Source organism: Siphateles boraxobius, unplaced genomic scaffold, assembly GCF_051911475.1.
Source record: "Siphateles boraxobius isolate OS27281-9 unplaced genomic scaffold, OSU_SipBor_1 6, whole genome shotgun sequence".
NCBI classification, from domain to species: Eukaryota; Metazoa; Chordata; class Actinopteri; order Cypriniformes; family Leuciscidae; genus Siphateles; species Siphateles boraxobius.
Window position 1 is genome coordinate 11,576,580 of NW_027509186.1, and position 19,970 is coordinate 11,596,549.

Genomic DNA, 19,970 nt, shown 5'->3' on the forward strand with positions numbered 1-19,970 from the left:
GTCTAAAGTGGACTATCGAAATAAAGTGTTACCATCTTATATTTGTAAATAATCAAACAGAGCATATAGTAGAAAATATATTAATGATTAAAGAAATCGTCTCGGGTTACTTGACTGTAACCCTGTTACCTGAATAAGCAGGAACAAGATGCTGCGTCATATGCTATGGAAAACATCTTTGTTTGACCGGTTGTAAAGCATGTGTGGCAATCTACGCCTAGAACTTGGCTTTAAATAACCTCTGAAGATAATGTCATTGGAATGCTTGTGAGAGACTATAAATAGGCATGAAACAGGTGCACCTTCAGGTTTCACTTGAGAGACGTCTGGATACACCCTCCTAGCCCCTCAAGGACTATGGCTAAGTCCCACCAAGGGATCTTTGCTCTAAATGGAGGCCACTGATGCATCCGGTGATCAGAGGGTACTTCCCGACTGGTGCCTCGTCAATCAGGGCATGTCAAGCGATATGGCGGCCACAAATACCTTGATAATCACGGAGTGCAGTATATCAGCTTTTAAAGACACCCCATTTAAAGGCATATATTCTTCTTGTGGAGGGAGCCCTGGCACTCAGAATAGTCCCTAAAACATCAGCTGGAAGCCCAGCATATCTCATATCTATTTTCCACCAATGCTAACCAGGTGCTGGTTCTGGGCTGGTGCTTATGCCAGTTCGATGCTGGTTCTATTCGCCAATTATCTAAGAACCAGCTCGATTTTCCACAGACTGTAGAGACAGAGTAGGGCTACCTCCGTTGTCCTAGCAACGGGTCATGACAACCATAACAGCAATGGAGAACTACATGTCAAGTTATGAAATGAATTTTGTGTGTTTAACATAGGGTTTGATTTGACCGGGACACACCCGATTTTGAGTTGCGTGTCCAGAGTCCAGAGAAAAAACTATCGTGTCAGGACACTAAAATGTCCCGGTTTACACCAACCACTATGAAACTGTCCCAGTTGTCAGCGATTACATAGCCGATGTGGTCTAATTATAGCCCGATCACTAACTAAACCCATGTAGAAAGATTAATAAAGCATCCAGCATCCAGTTAATTTCCTCCACAGACCACGGTTGTTGTTTTTTTCCGTCCATGCCCAAAGCTAACGTTAACAGCTGACCGGTGTTTTAAAAATTCCGAACGTGAACGCCGAACGTGAAGGTTCCAGAGCTCGGGCCGGGAATGAAATATTGTCCCTAGTGACTGAGACAGAAGGTCCCTCCTGTTTGGAAATGCCCAAGGCGAGCCGTCAAGGAGGGATATTATCTCAGAGAACCAAACTCTGGTCGGCCAACGAGGCACTATCAATAATATGAGATCAGTAAGACCCTTGTTGACGGACATTAGTCAGGTCTCCTAGGAGCAGAGCAATCGGTGGAAACACATACAAACGCAGCCTGGGCCACCCAGGGGGTCTGGGTGATTCAGAGAGAAGCAGAGGGGACATTGCTTCATAAAATATGTTCCCACATTCAAATGCCCAGGGCTGAAAATCGTGCGAGGGACAGGAACTTGTCCTTGTTAACTCTTTGAAAGTAATTTCCTGACCTTGCCTAATATCGCTCATGGTGTTTAAGATGGACTCGACACGTGCTGGAGACAGCTGTGCCCGCATGGTGACCGAGTCCCATATAACCCCTAAATACGTTGTCCTCTGGGCTGGAGAGAGAAGGTTTTCTCTTGCCGTTGAGTCTCAACCCCAGAGATACAAGATGAGCGAGGGAGACATCCCGATGTCGATGCGCAAGCTCTTGAAACTGGGCCAAAATCAGCCAGTCGTCCATGTTACTTAAAATGCGGATGCCCTGGACTCGCAATGGAGCCATTTTGTGAATGTGTGGCGTGACAAGGATAGGCCGAATGGAAGAACCCAATATTGGTAAGCAAGATCCAAGCCACTAGATTCTTTACTGACAAGAGAACCTACCTTTCTAACGGATCTACGTTTTTTAGAGGTTTTTTTTAAACCCCTTACTTGTCTTGACATCTGTCCATAAGGCTTATATAACACGCTGATATAACAAAATTAAAAAGTTTTTGAACTATCAGACAAGGATTTTAAAAGATAATATTTAAAGTATCCAAATGATTATGTATATTATTTTTAAGTTGCAAAAAAAAAAGCAAAATGGGGAAAATGTAATGACCATTTCTCCATTGACCTAAACTACGGTTTGAAGCTGTACAGTGGGATAATTCTTTGTATAGTAGATCACTATGTCTCACTGTGTGTGGTTCGAATCCCACAGATCGGTGTGAAGTCGCACTCCTCTGGCACATAACATTCACACACATCTGGTATTTTGGTACATTATCACTGTAAATGAGGACGCACTTTTATTTAGTAATTATTATTGTTACCATCACTGATTCCAAATCTTGAGCGAGAGAAAAATACAATGGTGTCCAAAAATCGTTTGATAATATTCAAAAGCTGGTTAAATCTGGTATTATGTTTTTTTTTTTACATTTAAGATTCTACAGTGTTTCTAAAACGTGTGACATTGATAGGCTAAATATGCAAAAATGATCATGTGAACCCTTTGCATGGAAGATCAGATTTTAAGCTTCCATTGAAGCACAAGATAAATGTTTGGAAATTTCACAATTCATGCTGGATTGTATCACTGTAAGTATTATTTATTTACTTAATATTAGTTTAACCCTCTGGTGATTTTTTTTATTTCAATGAAATTATTGTACTATATTTTAGTTCAATATTTTATATATATATATATTTTATGTTACTAAATTATATTTATGCAGAAGTTATAATTCATTTATTTACTTTTTGAGCATGGACCCTGAAAGTGACATTTTCAATTTAAACTGTCATAATTGAATGCTTTAGAGCACAGACTTACAGTAAATTTGATTATTGCTCAAATGAAAAAAGGTTTAAAAAACTGGACTTGAAAAAAAGTTACAAAATTTAACATTTATTTACTGGTATAAAAAAAAACGCACAAAAATACAATTTTCAATTTTTATATGAAGTAGATATTTTCCAAAACACGTTTTACTCTAAAACTGTGAGAAAATCAAAGACATAATTCTAAACCAGCTGTGTTCCAAATTTGAGGTTGATATCTCAAAAAATTTACTTTCAGTAAGAAGTTTCCAGTTAAAAAGTTTCCACTAGATTAAATTCATTTCTGTCACGTTACGTACACGCACAACAGGTAAGATCCAAAAGCAGTTTATTATATAGGGGAATCCGTACTCCCTCAAATGAGTCTCTAGGATGGTCTGGAGGAGGTGTGGAAGCTTCTTTTAAATCAGTTTCCTCAGTCAATCGGTCCCACAGTGAAAAACACTCAAATATGGTCATACGAGGGGGAATCTCTCTATATATAAATTCTCCCTCTGCTGTTTCCTCTCCCTCTCGGTGGCTGAGGGAGAGGCACGAAACCCCATACGGCTGGATCTATTCATGACAGAGTCCTTCTGTCACGTTACGTACACGCACGACAGGTAAGATCCAAAAGCAGTTTATAATATAGGGGAATCCGTACTCACAACAGTCCAGGCAAAGGTCAAAATCCATAAAGCAATCCAAGACAGAAACAAAACAAGAACAGGCAAGACTTCCGAGGTAGTGTGACATAACAAGGACTCCGTAACAAACACTAAACAGGCAGGCTATTTATACACAGAACAAGACAATCATGATGGGGAACAGCTGAGTGCAATGAACAGTGATGAGCGCAGACAAGGATTGTGGGGAAAGCCAACGCTATCTCACGACCAATTCGTACGAATTTGTACGAGTGATTAAAAATGGCTAATTCGTATGAATTCGTACGACCTCACTCGTACGAATTTGTACGATTTGTCTAAACCCACGTGATGGGTAGGTTTAGGGGCGGGGTCAGGGGTAGGTCATTCGCACAAATTCATACGAATTGGGCAACTCGTAAAATATGTACGAATTAGCAAAAATCTTACTAATTCGTACGATGGAGGTCGTATGAATTCGTACGAATATGCCACCTCGTAAAATTCGTACGAATTGCCGTGAGATCGGGCTGGGAAAGCAGTTCCAAAAGTGAATGACACCGTGGGGAAAGAGGACCTCTAGTGGACACCAGGGAACATAAACCAGACACTGTGACAGTTTCCCACTCATTTCCAATGTGGTCATTTCTGACCTCGAACAATACAAGTGTGACTCTTTTTTTCAGGACCATTTAAACTTTTTGGATCGTGTGTGTGTGTGTGTGTGTGTGTGTGTGTGTTCACAGCAAGTGTCAAAACCTTTACCAAGTTTCGTACCATTCCAATGAAGTAAAACAAAACAAAACAAAACGTATAATTTTCTCAGCGCCAGAGGGTTAAGTTCAATTTGTTATATGCTTGTAATTTTTATCGTTACTATTATGTTAAAATTACTATTAAGTTTTGAACATTTCTTAGGAGGGCCAACTGTCTGATATAATGCAGTGATGTAATACTTTAAATTTATAAAAATTTATTTAAAATATATATTTGTGGTTGAAGGAAAGTGTTTGTGTTTGTATTGTTCTGTGTATAAAGGCTCTCTCAGGGATTCAATGCTCTTCAGGGAGGTTTTCTCAGTACATAGTGCGCATTTTTAAAAAGGTCATTTAATGAACAGTGTTTTCTCTTCTGAATTCATTAATTAGTCATCTCACTTTACCTATATCATGGTGTTATCTTTTGAGAACTATTTGATCATCATGCTCTGTTTGAGGTCTGAAAGAGCATTTTAACACCTCAAAAATATCCTGAAATAGCACAGGTTGATGCTTACATTCTTTACAGTATCATTCTGTCACAAGAACTGGACGGAAGCAAATGCAAGTTGACTCTTTTATTGATGGTCAGAAGACACAAAGACAATCACGAGGAACACTGCAGATGGTGGCGCAGGGACTCAGTGGTCAGCGTGCAGGTGGTGGTGATACCGGTGCGGGTGATGGTGAATCCAGTGCAGATGGACATCCAGACGAGACAGGACACGAAGACACCGAACAGGAACTCAACTGGAACAGACTGCGACAGGAACACGAAGCACGACACAGAGAACACCAAACCAACGATCTGACAAAGAGAGGAGAGTGTGTTGAGTCTTTATAGGTGAGTGAATTGGCAGCAGCTGGTGCAGGGAACGAGATCAGCTGGCACGCTGATCAGTGGCACGAGCGGCCACGCCCACTCACACACACACAACAACAATGACACGAGACATGAAGAAAACAGCGAACTCATGAATCGTGACAGTACCCCCCCTCCTAGGGACGCCTCCTGGCGTCCCCAGACTCCCTTACCTGTCGATTGTAATCATCAATAAGGGAGTGATCCAGAATGTCTCTAGCAGGCACCCAACTTCTCTCCTCCGGACCGTAACCCTCCCAGTCCACCAAGTACTGGAACCCGCGTCCCCTCCGCCTTGAGTCCAGAATACGATAAACCGAATATGTGGTCTCCCCGTCTACGAGTCGCGGCGGTGGGGGAACCGGGACAGGCGGATTAATACGAGAACGAAAAACGGGCTTAATTTTGGATACATGAAACACGGGATGAATTCTCCTGTACACTGGAGGAAGATTGAGGCGGACTGCCACCGGACTAATGATTTTGGTGACAGTAAACGGACCAATGAATTTGGGAGCAAGCTTATTCGAGACGGAGCGGAGAGGAATGTTCTTGGTAGAAAGCCACACTTTGGAACCGACGACGTATACGGGAGGCCTCCGCCGGTGGCGATCAGCCTTGGCCTTGGTGCGCGCTCCCACTTGGAGTAGAGTCTCTCGGGCTCTAGTCCAAGTGCGATGACACCTCTGGACAAAGGCGTGAGCGGAGGGAACCGCGACCTCGGGTTCCAGACTAGGAAAAATTGGTGGCTGGTACCCTATGCTACACTCAAACGGAGATAGGCCCGTGGATGATACTGGTAATGAATTGTGGGCGTACTCCACCATTGACAGTTGTTGGCTCCATGAGGAAGGATTCTTGGAAACCATACATCGCAACGTTCTCTCCAAATCTTGGTTGGCTCTCTCAGTTTGGCCATTGCTCTGGGGATGAAACCCTGAGGACAGACTAACAGTCGCACCCAGTAATCTACAAAATTCTTGCCAAAATTTGGACACAAATTGGGGACCTCTGTCGGAAACCACGTCTGTCGGGAGGCCAAATAACCGAAAGACGTGGTTAACGACTGTTACCGCTGTTTCCTTGGCTGAGGGCAATTTGGGCAAGGGAATAAAGTGGGCCGCCTTCGAGAACCGGTCCACCACGGTTAAAACTACCGTGTTACCCTGAGAGGGTGGGAGGGCGGTGACGAAATCTAGAGCGATGTGGGACCAGGGTCTCGAAGGAACCGGCAGTGGTTGAAGGAGCCCATCTGGGGGTCGATTGGAAGTCTTACCAGTGGCACAAACTGAGCAAGCCAAAACAAAACTGTGAACGTCGCGAGCCATACGAGGCCACCAAAATCGTTGCTTGACTAAAGATGTAGTGCGGCTAACTCCTGGATGACAAGCCACATTGGAACAATGCCCCCACTGAACAACGTCGGACCGTAATTCCTCTGGCACAAATAAACGGTTTGGTGGGCAACCGACCGGAGGCGTTACCCCTTGTAAGGCCGTCTTGACCTTCGATTCGACCTCCCATGTGAGAGTAGAGATAATTAGAGTCTCTGGAAAAATGCTCTCGGGAGTAGACGGGCGATCGGAACGGTCAAAAATGCGCGATAAAGAATCGGGCTTGATGTTTTTGGAGCCCGGGCGGTACGAGAGAGAAAAGTCAAAACGTCCGAAAAAAAGTGCCCACCGAGCCTGCCTAGAGTTCAATCTTTTAGCAGTTCTGATATATTCCAAATTCTTATGGTCTGTCCAGACGACAAAAGGTACCCCCGACCCTTCTAACCAGTGGCGCCATTCCTCCAATGCCAATTTGACTGCCAACAACTCTCTATTACCAATATCATAGTTACGTTCGGCAGGGGATAATCGATGGGACAAAAACGCGCATGGGTGCATCTTGTCGTCTGTGAGAGAGCGTTGGGATAGTACTGCACCTACCCCCACCTCTGACGCATCGACCTCCACCACAAACTGACGTGATGAATCAGGGGTAACCAGGATGGGGGCTGAAACAAAGCGGCCTTTCAGTTTGGCAAACGCAGCTTCCGCTGCGTCTGACCACCTGAACGCCGTTCTGGGAGAGGTCAAGGCGGTCAGAGGCGAGGCTAGTTGGCTGAAATTGCGAATAAATCGTCGGTAAAAATTGGCGAACCCCAAAAACCTCTGTAGGGCCTTACGGGAATCTGGACTTGGCCAATCTACCACAGCCTTAACCTTCTCAGGATCCATACGCACTCCCTCAGACGACACAATGTACCCAAGGAAAGGAACAGACTGTGCATGAAAAGCGCATTTCTCCGCCTTGACAAAAAGCCCATTCTCTAGCAGTCTCTGAAGCACTCGTCGAACGTGCTGCACGTGTTCCTGGAGAGAAGAAGAAAAAATCAATATGTCATCCAGGTAGACATATATGAATTGGTCGACCATATCTCGCAGCACGTCATTGACGAGTGCCTGGAAGACCGCTGGGGAGTTGGACAAGCCGAAAGGCATGACCAAGTATTCAAAGTGCCCCCTGGGGGTATTAAAAGCAGTCTTCCATTCATCCCCCCTCCTGATGCGGACCAAATGATAGGCATTACGTAAATCCAACTTTGTGAAGATAGATGCTCCTTGCAACCTCTCGAAGGCTGAAGACATCAACGGCAAAGGATAAGTATTCTTTACCGTGATGTTGTTCAGCCCCCGGTAGTCCATACAAGGTCGCAAAGACCCATCCTTCTTCCCCACAAAAAAGAACCCCGCCCCCGCTGGAGAAGAGGAGGGACGGATGAACCCCGCTGCTAGAGAATCAGAAATATATTTCTCCATAGCCTCCCTCTCTGGGACAGAAAGTGAATATAACTTGCCTTTAGGCGGAGACGTACCTGGCAATAACTCTATAGCACAGTCATAGGGACGATGCGGAGGGAGAGAAGCAGCACGAGACTTACTGAACACCTCCTTCAGGTCTAGGTACTCCGTGGGCACGCTTGACAAGTCCGCTGCTTCCTCCTGAAACGTACAAACAGAAACAGACGGACAAGCAGACACAAGACAGGACTCATGACATTTATTGCTCCATTCAGACACTGATCTCTGCTGCCAGTCTATTTTGGGATTGTGTTTGAGGAGCCAGGGATGACCTAAAACAATGGGTGCCAGGGGGGAGTCCAAGATATAAAAAGAGATGGTTTCGGAATGGTTGCCGGATACGCTGAGTGTGAGGGGTCCAGAGGTATAAGAGATGGTAGGGAGTGTTTGTCCGTTAATCGCGTGCACTGCGATGGTGTGACTGAGGGGTAGAAGGGGAACCTGAATCCTGAGTGCAAAAGTGTGGTCCATGAAGTTACCTTCAGCCCCAGAGTCCAGTAGTGCTTGACAGTCGTGAGAGTGAACTGACCACCTGAGTCTTACCGGGAGGAGCGTTGATGTTGATGAGGTCTTCTCGGCGGAGATCCCACCCGACAGTAGCCTCAGGTTTACTGCCGGGCTTGGCCTTTTACCGGGCAGTTGAAAGCAAAATGTCCTGCTGCACCACAGTAAAGGCAAAGGCCCTGGGACCTCCGCCTCTCCTTCTCCTCCCGGGAAAGCCGAGCTCGCCCGACCTGCATGGGCTCGTGATCGTAGACGGGGCTGACCGCGTCCCCGCCGCTGGCTCGCGAAGTCTCCGCCGCTCCAGATACCCGTGCGGGTAACCTCCGAGATTCGACTCTGGAGAGTCGGGAGTCCACACGGAGTGCCAACTCGATCAGCCCATTGAGGGTAGTAGGTAAGTCCAGGGCATAAATCTCTCTCTGGACGCGGTCAGCCAGCCCATGCAGGAACATATCCCACTGCGCCTCCTCGTTCCACTGACACTCTGCCGCCAAGGTCCGGAACTCGATAGAGTAATCAGATACAGATCCTTCACCTTGCTTGAGGTCTGCTAGAATCCGGGCCGCCTCTCTTCCCGCGACCGCACGGTCAAAAACTCTTCTCATCTCGGCGGCGAGTGTCTGGAACGAGTTACAGCACGAGTCTTGGTTCTCCCACACCGCCGTTCCCCATAGCGCTGCCTTCCCAGTCAGAAGAGTGAGCACGAACGCGACCTTACTGCGTTCACTGGCAAAGGTCCTGGGCTGCAAAGAGAAGTGCATCGAACAGCGAGTTAGGAATGCTCTGCAAAAGTTCGGCTCACCGTTGTAGGACTCAGGAACAGGTAAGCGGGGCTCTGACTGGGAGGCGCTCTCTGGTGGTACGAGAGGAACGGCTGGTGTGGGTGGCGCAGTGGGAGCTTGCATCAGTTGGAATCGCTGGGTGAGCTCGGACACCTGCGCCACAAGAGCTTGAATAGCTCGACCCGATTCATTAGTATTCCTCTCCTGGGAATCCATCCGCGCCATGCAGGTCTTGATGAAGTCTTCCAAAGAAGAGGCTGTTTCCCCTGCTGCTTCCATTGTAGGTCAGATCGTTCTGTCACAAGAACTGGACGGAAGCAAATGCAAGTTGACTCTTTTATTGATGGTCAGAAGACACAAAGACAATCACGAGGAACACTGCAGATGGTGGCGCAGGGACTCAGTGGTCAGCGTGCAGGTGGTGGTGATACCGGTGCGGGTGATGGTGAATCCAGTGCAGATGGACATCCAGACGAGACAGGACACGAAGACACCGAACAGGAACTCAACTGGAACAGACTGCGACAGGAACACGAAGCACGACACAGAGAACACCAAACCAACGATCTGACAAAGAGAGGAGAGTGTGTTGAGTCTTTATAGGTGAGTGAATTGGCAGCAGCTGGTGCAGGGAACGAGATCAGCTGGCACGCTGATCAGTGGCACGAGCGGCCACGCCCACTCACACACACACAACAACAATGACACGAGACATGAAGAAAACAGCGAACTCATGAATCGTGACACATTCAGTAAGTTTGGAATAATTAAGATTTTTTTATTTAATGTTTTTGAAAGAAGTCTCTAATTCCAATCAAGGCTGCATTTATTTGATTAAAAACACATTTACAATAGAAAAATTGTGAAATATTGTTACAATTTTAAATAACTGTTTTCTTTTTTAATATATTTTAAACTAATTTATTCCAGTGATGGAAAAGCTGAATTTTCAGCATCATTACTCCAGTCTTCAGTGTCACATGATCCTTCAGAAATCATTATGGTTTACTGCTGGAACATATCTTATCATTATCAATGCTGAAAAATGTTTTTGCTGCTTAATATTTTTGTGGAAACATTCCATTCAAAGGTTTGGGATAAGATTTAATAACAATAAAAAAATATTAATACTTACATTCAGCAAGGATGCATTCATTTGATCAAAAGTGACAGTAAAGACATTTACAAAAAAATTCAATTTATTTATATTTTTCAAATAAATGCTGTTCTTTTCAATTTTCTTTTTATCAAAGAATCCTGAAAAGAAATCTATAATCAGTTTCCTCCAAAATATTAATTATTCCATTATTATTATATTAACTTTTGACCGGTAGTTGAACATATCAGATTGTGTATTTTTGTTATATTCTTTATTGCCAAATAATTACTGAATCATTGCGTCATGTTTTAAAGGGGGACAGAACTTTTTCAGATTGGCGGTCAGACAACACAGAGGTAAACTGGCTCTTTTGAGATAATGATGAAAAGGAAGAAGAATATAGTGGAGGACAGCGCCACACTTATCACCCTCTCGGACCACCCCGGACAAACCTATGGGAGCGTGGAGGTACTAGAATTGTCTGTTATCTTGAGTTGGAAAAAAGTGCAGGTTGTTTACAAAATTCATCAGCGGTCACAAAGAGAGGAAGCTAATTACGAGTTAACAATGTAACACAAACATAGCTAATTTCCTCGCATCCATCAGCCTCCGCCACTCCACCCTAATATCCCTGATTAGAAACACATTAGAGGCTTTTTTTCTGTGTTAAGATCATTCTCTGTGGTGTGTACGCATAGATATATCAGTTCTTCATATTGATACTGATTATGGAGAAGTGTTCATGTTTTTCACAGACATGTGTGGCACCTCAGGAAAACAAGAATGTATTCAGTGACGGGGTCACCCGAATTGGTGAGTTTTATGGGGGAGAGCATAAAGGAAAAGACTGTCTTCTGTGTCTATAAAAGTAAATGAGATTTACTTGTAACTTGCAATTCTGAGTTGAAGATTGATCATGTAATTTACAGTCATTTTGGATTTGTCGAAAATGTCTTTTAGAGATATTTTTTTGTCCACTTTCTCTACTTACAATATTTCCTATGCATTTCCTGTATGAGATTCATTTGTATAATGCCAAGCTATGAATGTTTGATAAATTGTTATTTTGGTAAACGTTAACCTTTTAATAAAGCACTTAGAATTTTAATTAATTTGATTTGATGGCAGATTTTGTCTTGGTATGGGAGGAATCTGTGAACCCCTTGAAGTCGGCAGAATTGGATGAACTCTCGTCCGGTTCCTCGCGTGATACACACAGGAAATGGAGGACAGAATTTCTTTCCAGACTCCAGGCTGCCGGCCTTCATCAGGAGATGGTATACAGTATGACAACGTTTACATGCACATCAAACCGAGTTTAATCTCTAGATTTCCATTACACGAGAGTAGATGTTACAAACTTCATGCTGATTTGTACTCGGCTTTCGCCAAGATAAGCACCAACTAAGACGTAGCTTTACAGTAACCTATGCTTCTCCATCCATTTACGCTTCTTTCCATCTGGTGACGTGAATCTCCTTCTGTCTGGTGTTAATAGTGTATTTGCGCGTCAGCACACACATGGCTGCAACCACAGTGCGGTCCCCCCATAACAACCCTCTGGATTGAGCGGAGTAGGGAACATCTCTAGGGTCTTCAAGTGGGCACCTTCCGTCCTCAGTGTTTCGTCGACTAGCCCACGACACCTCAAGAGGGCTCGACAGTGACTCTGGCGTCCCAGAGTCACCCCCCTCCGTCCCCCACTCAACTCAGCCCAGCTTACTGACGTCTACTTCCCTCTTGCTGCTGAGACCTAACCACAATCTCACAATCTCTCCGCAACCCAACCATACGCGCCAACCCGTTTGACTAAGGCTGTCGAGCCCCACTGGTGCGTTAATATGCAGTTTCAGTTGCAACGGTTCCGTATGGCATACCACCTACCGCAAAACACAATATCTGCCCAACCACCCGTCATTCACGCAATATACAGAGGAACGTAATGACTGTAAATACTATACAACCTTTACAAATAAACCAACAGTGCTGCTGAGACCTACCCACAATCTCACAATCTCTCCGCAACCCAACCATACGCGCCAACCCGTTTGACTAAGGCTGTCGAGCCCCACTGGTGCGTTAATATGCAGTTTCAGTGGCAACGGTTCCGTATGGCATACCACCTACCGCAAAACACAATATCTGCCCAACATCCCGTCATTCACGCAATATACAGAGGAACGTAATGACTGTAAATACTATACAACCTATACAAATAAACCAACACCCTTCAAGTTTTCAAGAATTCTACGAAACCGTAGCATGGCGGCCTGTACTCAGCCAGCTAGAATCTTTCCGTCTCAACCACAGCCAGTTGCTGCTCCTTTCTGCTGCTTCAGATAAGTTCTTTAGTGTGCGACGCAACTCTTGACCACTGAATCCGACGTCTCTGAGGAACCGGGTTGTAGAGTGTGCCACAAAACCTCGACAACCCACTTCCACTGGATAAACCTGGACTCTCCATCCTCGCTGTTCTGCTTCAGTGGCCAGATGAGCATACCGCAATTTCTTCCTCTCATATGCCTCATCTACCGCATCCTCCCATGGCACTGTTAACTCTATCAGTTGAACAATGCGTGCTGATCCAGACCACAAAACAATATCTGGTCGTAGGTTAGTGGTGGCAATCTCAGGTGGAAAAATAAGCCGTTGATCAAGATCAGCCAGCATCTTCCAGTCCCTAGCAGCTTCCAGTTGTCCTGGGCGAGAATTGGTGTTAGCACCTTTTCTTGGTGGTTGCTCGCCTGGGCGGAGGAATATTGTCTTCTGCGTGTAATGTTTTGCTAGAACAGGCGGCAACTTATTGGTCATACTACGCTTGCCTTCCAATGCTAAAGCCAAACATCGCAATACTTGGTCATGGCGCCAAGTAAACCTACCTTGGCTAGGAGCCACCTTACATCCTGTCAAAATGTGCCTTAATGTGGCAGGTGATGAACACAAAGGACAAAAGGGATCCTCTCCTACCCAGAGGTTTAGGTTCTGCGGTGATGGGAGAACATCATATGTTGACCTAATAAGGAAACTGATCCTACTCTCTTCCAATGACCAAAGGTCTTGTCAGCCCATTTTTCGTTGTTCCACACTCTCCCATCTCATCCACTCTCCCTGCTTGGCCTGGGAAATGGCCTTTATACATCTCATCCTCTCCTCCTGCTTTCGCACCTCGTTGACTACCAGCTTCCTCCTTTGAGCTGGGCCTGCCTTGTGCCATTTAGGAGGAGCTAAACTGAGCCCAAAACCCCCTCTTCCATGCTGTACCTGTCCCACGATATCCCCAATTTGAAGGTCAGCCTTTGCCTCTACTACAGATTTCTTTGCTGACCACTTTCTACCAGTTTTTACCACAGGGGCTGCCTCCCTTACACATTTGTCGCGTGACTCTGCTAAAGTCATTTCCAGCCTGACCTTGGCACACTTAAACTCCTCGGTTAAAGCAGAGACTGGCAGCTTCAATACTCCTTTACTATAAAGTCCCACTCTGCTGAGGCAGCGTGGAACTCCCAACCATTTCCTGATGTATGAACTTATTAACGCTTCCAGCTTATCCACTGTTGTCAAAGAAACCTCGTACACAGTCAGTGGCCACAGCAACCTTGGCAGTAGACCAAACTGAAAGCACCAGAGTTTTAGTTTGCCTGGTAGAGCACAGCTGTTTATGCTCTTCAACCCTTCCACTGCTTGTCGTCTAACTTCTCCCACTCGAACTGTGTCCTTTAGATCCCCATCGTACCATCTCCCTAGACTCTTCACTGGCTTCTGAGAAACTGTTGGTATTGCCTCACCATTAATGAAGAATATTTTATCTACTACCTTGCCTTTAACTATTGAGATGCTCCTTGATTTAGAGGGCTTAAATTGCATTCGTGCCCATTCAATATTATCTGTTAACTTCCCCAATAACCGATTAGTGCAGGCTACCGTTGTAGTCATGGTTGTCATGTCATCCATGTATGCTCTGATTGGTGGTAGTCGCATCCCAGAAGCCAAGCGCTCTCCTCCTACTACCCATTTTGATGCCCTAATGATTACTTCCATTGCCATGGTAAAAGCCAGTGGAGAAATGGTGCATCCTGCCATTATTCCAACCTCTAAGCATTGCCATGTAGTGCTGAATTCTGGAGTTGAGAAACTAAATTGCAAATCTCCAAAATAGGCTTTCACTAAATTTGTTATCGACATCGGTACCCTGAAAAAATCAAATGATGCCCAAAGAAGCTCATGTGGCACTGAACCATATGCATTAGCCAAATCCAGGAATGTCACGTGGAGCTCCTTCCTCTCCTTTTTAGCTGATTGTATTCGTTGCCAGATAACACTGATATGTTCTAAGCATCCTGAGAATCCTGGAATGCCCGCTTTTTGAACTGAAGTGTCAATGAAGCCATTCTTTAATAGGTAGGTTGACAATCTCTGAGCAATAATGCTGAAGAAAATTTTGCCTTCGACGTTTAATAGTGAAATAGGGCGAAACTGACTGATGCTTGTAGCATCTTTTTCTTTGGGTATAAAGACTCCCCCTGCTCGGTGCCATGATCTAGGTACAACCTGCTTTTCCCAAGCCACTTTTATCAATTTCCACAGAATCCTTAGAACTCCTGAAGCACTCTTGTACACTCTGTACGGAACTCCATTAGGCCCTGGAGATTATGAAGCCCTTGCCTTTCTCACAACCTGCTCTATCTCTTTCCACTTAGGTGCACAGACCACCATTTGGTATTCTGGTGGATTGACAGGTGGGATGTCTGACGGAATTGACATAGGCTCATGCCTTTTTGCATCTGTATGCATTTCCTCCAAATATCTCTCTAGCTCAACCCTAGATGCTTTTAAAGTGCCATTCTTCTCACTGGTGAATAACTTCTTTATGAATTTGAATGGATCTTTATAGAAATTAGCCCTCGCACGTTCCTTCTTTTTGTAGCGTTTCCGTAGGTGCTCAGCTCTGCGTAATGTTGCAAGCTTATCTTTTATGGCCCTTTGTAAGAGATTGAGTCCCTCCTTCTGACTTTGTTCCGCTCTTTTCCATTGCTTCCTCAGCTGTCTCCTTTCTCTAACTAACCCTTCAATTTTCTGCTGCCGTCTAGACAATCCAGGAGTAGTTTGTACTTTTTCCTTTTTTCCACACCAAACCTCTCACTTCCATATGCGTAAATGATGTCCCCAAATTTATCCAGCTTCTTTTCAACTGTACCAGTTAATCTTTCCAATGCAAAGCATAGATCTGTGTTTACCGTGTCCCATGCAGTTTTCTCACTAGCTCTTGGCCATCTAACTCCAGGCCTATGCCCGTTGAGGTTCTTTTCTCTCTTATGCTGGTTAGTCTGACCGGGTTCACAAGAATCAATGTGTTCATCACTAACTGTGCAAACCCTCATCTCCTCTATGACAGGGGTGCTGATATCCTGCGAACTGTGGTTTGTTTCCTGTCGCTGGATTTCATTCGACTGACTTGACTGACTCCGTAAGAAGTACTGATCAATCCGAGGCCCTTGTCCCTTCTCCCTCAAGCATTTCATTTTCCCTTGATGAATCTTCAAACCCCTGACCGTTGTCGCCTTGCTCCAGCCACAGACACAAGCTTGGAGTTCAATGGCTTTGCTAACTGCTGAACCTGAACTAGTCTTTTGTGAAGTACTCTCCATACTCATATCCGTTTCCATTCCAAAGTCGTTAACCATGTTGTCCACCATTGAGTCATCTTCCGCCCCTGCTCTCGCAGACTCTAGGGGTATTTTCCTCTTTAATTTTTCAGAAGCCTTGGGCGGGTGTCTCCAGCATCCTGTAAACACAGAGCTGGATACTGCCGACAAGGATAGCTAACCCTTACCAGCCCCATTGGGGTCTCTTTCCTCCTGTCAGCTGTCTCTCCAGGCTGTCACAAGGTCTTTCCCTTGTTGCCAGCAGCACTATTCACCGCAGTCACTGGACGTATCCAGATCTTCATGATTTCCATTACACGAGAGTAGATGTTAAAAACTTCATGCTGATTTGTACTCGGCTTTCGCCAAGATAAGCACCAACTAAGACGTAGCTTTACAGTAACCTATGCTTCTCCATCCATTTACGCTTCTTTCCATCTGGTGACGTGAATCTCCTTCTGTCTGGTGTTAATAGTGTATTTGCGCGTCAGCACACACATGGCTGCAACCACAGTGCGGTCCCCCCATAACAACCCTCTGGATTGAGCGGAGTAGGGAACATCTCTAGGGTCTTCAAGTGGGCACCTTCCGTCCTCAGTGTTTCGTCGACTAGCCCACGACACCTCAAGAGGGCTCGACAGTGACTCTGGCGTCCCAGAGTCACCCCCCTCCGTCCCCCACTCAACTCAGCCCAGCTTACTGACGTCTACTTCCCTCTTGCTGCTGAGACCTAACCACAATCTCACAATCTCTCCGCAACCCAACCATACGCGCCAACCCGTTTGACTAAGGCTGTCGAGCCCCACTGGTGCGTTAATATGCAGTTTCAGTTGCAACGGTTCCGTATGGCATACCACCTACCGCAAAACACAATATCTGCCCAACCACCCGTCATTCACGCAATATACACAGGAACGTAATGACTGTAAATACTATACAACCTCTAAATTTGTGTTGCTCGAGGTTTTATATATATATATATATATATATATATATATATATATATATATACCTTAAAAAAATACTACTTTAAAAAAGAAATAATACACTTTAGCACAAAATAAATGTAGTGTTTTTTGGACACTGAACTGCGTGTTATTTACAATAAACTGAACTATATTAAATGCAATTCGTTGAATACATTTTTTAGTAAGACTTATGTATATATTTTGTCATTTCATAATGATTTCTATTTGTATGTCTTTGAAATATGAAATATGGTAAAAGTGTACTGCTGAATGTACGGACAAGCATTTGTGGTAAACTAAAATATGCTTTAATGTAATTTCTATTGAAACTTGTATGCCATGTATTAAATATATTTGTAGTTACACATCTCAAAAGATGAAATATCAATTTAGTACATTTAAAATATATTAACTTTAAATGTAAAATTTAATTGCCCCAAAAAGCACTTAAACTTGAAAAAAGTGTAGTTATCCTTTATTTTCAGGTGTCCTTGTTACAGTGTAACTATATATTCAAGAACTGAGTAATATTGATTAACTACATGTACATGTTCTTAGGGTTAGATCAATCCCCTGTAAAAGGTATGTTTAGAATTTGGTTCAGTTTCAAGTACTTTTAAATTTTAAGGAGTTTAAAGAAATTCAGTTTGAGAGATACGTTTTTGAGACGCATCATCAGTAGTGTACTCTAGACTCACTTCCAGATTCACTTTAACTCACTTTAACCTCAGCCCAGAGGAGGAGGCTGAGGAAGAAGAGATGACCCACTGCATAGCCAGCCCATGAGTCAGCCCCTGTTTCTGCTCCAGCCCCTGAGTCCACTCCTGTGTCGGCTCCAGCCCCTGCGTCCACTCCTGTGTCGGCTCCAGCCCCTGTGTCCGCTCCATATTCCACTCCAGCCCCTGAGTTTGCTCCAGCCCCTGAGTCCACTCCATATTCCACTCCAGCCCCTGAGTCCACTCCAGACCCTTAGTCCGCTCCACATTCCACTCCAGCCCCTGAGTTTGCTCCAGCCCCTGAGTCTGCTCCATATTCCACTCCAGACCCTGAGTCCAATCCAGTCCCTAGTCCAATCCAGCCCCAGAGTCCGCTCCAGCCCCAGAGTCCGCTCCAGCCCCAGAGTCCGCTCCAGCCCCAGAGTCCGCTCCAGCCCCAGAGTCCGCTGCAGAACCTGAGTCTGCTCCAGATTCCACTCCAACCACAGAGTCCATTCCAGACCCTGAGTCCGCTCCAGTCCCAGAGCTAAGCCCAAAGAGTGCAGTGCTGGCCATCATGGCTACGGCTATTGTGTGTGTTTGGGCTGCACACACAGCAGTAGCCCCTCCCAAAAAAATTTGGTTTATCTAAATAGGGGGTTAACCGTCCGCTCTCCCAGATATGCCCACGGAGGCTGATCCCGAGACGCTCGCCCCTGCACTACCAGCACCTTTCTGGCTCCCAGTGAAGCTGGCCCCTCCCAGGTTCCCTGAGTTACTGGCGCCTCTCAGGCTCCCTGCATTACCGGCACCTCCCTGGCTCCCTGTATTGCTGGTTCCGCCCTGGAGGCCTCCTCTCCTGCCTAAGCCACCCCTTGCCAGCCTCCAGGGCGCCCATCCTCCTGATTGATTAGGTTGCTCAGTTCAGGCGTGTCTAGATAGTTTTTTCTTTTGTTCACTCTGTTTATTTAAGCCCTCTATTTCAGTTAGTTCCTGGTCTTGCATTGTTTATTATGTATGTGTGTGGTTGTACATTCTCCTAGAGTTTCTCCTCTTTGATGTGTTGAATCTTAGATTAAAAGTTTGTCTGAGTATCTCCTTCGTCATGCACTTAATTACAGCCACCTATCCATTACACCCACGAGCTACAATCATGATTAAGGCCTGTAAGCCCCAGGCCACCTTCCCTGCGTGCTGTCAAAGTGGACGCAGGGGGTAAGGATGCCTACCTCCCTACCCATGAAATTACTTTGTTAACGCCGCTAGGTATCCTGAGTCACCCGAGTGGATCCTGCATTCATGACAGCTAATACTGGCAGATGCTAAGTATTATGCTTCTGCCCAGCCCCCCCCCCCCCCCCCCCCCCCCCTAAGAGTAATTGCATCTCTTAACCAACATCGCACTTACCAAAGTTCAACCTCAAAGGAAGCAATCACTCCTAACCCCTCTCTTGTCCCCCTTCCCTATCTCGTGTCCAATGCCCCTCCCTTATGTCTTTGCCCAGTTCTTCTGAAATCCCTGCCCAGGAATACAATATTTTTGAATGTGTTAAAACCAAAAACACCGAAAGGTCATGATTTGAAAATACTAGCCCATCATTGCATTCCCAAAAGAATCTCCTTTTTTCAACTAACTAGCCCCTACCATCACACAGTTACCAGTTCCCAACTTCTAGTTTAGGCTCAGGAACACTTTTTTGTCCAAATTTTTCAAACCAATTAATCAATCCACAAGCCAAAGGATCACATTTCGACAATCCTAGCCCGGCATTGCATTCCTACAAAGAGTATCCTTTTTTCAGACGAATCACTTTTCCTCTATGCTTCCCTTCAAACTGAAAATCTTGTCACCATCCCCTACTGGTCACATACCTCAGTTAATGGGCATAACCACTTACGTCTACGCTATTTTTATAAGTCACAAAACCATTATCCTACTTAAGCTCTTGGACACCCATCCAGATACATCCTGTGCTCAACCCACGTCAGATCACTATTTTGTCAGACAGATAATGGGTTAGGGTTTGGTTTAGGGTTATTTGCAGTCAATTATGCATATTTTATAGTTACTGTAAAATAATGTGTTATTGTTTTCTCATAATATAAATGTGATGTGGAGAATCCATGATTGTGATATGTGGGTTTTTGCAATGCATATAAGCAAAGCTGAGATTCAGCACTCTTGGAACAACATTGGACACCATTAATGTATATCATATGGATCAAAAACACTGATATATTTCCTACATGTTGAACTGAATATAAACACATTAGAAAAGTACACTTTCTAAAGTAATGTATTTCT

General features: G+C 44.9%; 1 protein-coding gene across 2 annotated transcripts in view; it reads left to right on the forward strand.

The window, feature by feature from the left end:
- ano7 (anoctamin 7) overlaps positions 1 to 19,970 on the forward strand; it is a 58,677-nt gene that overhangs the window by 1,797 nt on the left and 36,910 nt on the right. For both annotated transcript variants that reach the window (XR_013195911.1, XM_077207730.1), the window contains exons 2-4: positions 10,675 to 10,828; positions 11,116 to 11,173; positions 11,489 to 11,637. Coding sequence is in view for 1 of the 2 variants with exons in the window: in XM_077207730.1 (XP_077063845.1) it covers positions 10,739 to 10,828; positions 11,116 to 11,173; positions 11,489 to 11,637 (297 nt within the window). In the remaining variant the exon portion in view is untranslated. The remainder of the gene's footprint in view (positions 1 to 10,674; positions 10,829 to 11,115; positions 11,174 to 11,488; positions 11,638 to 19,970) is intronic.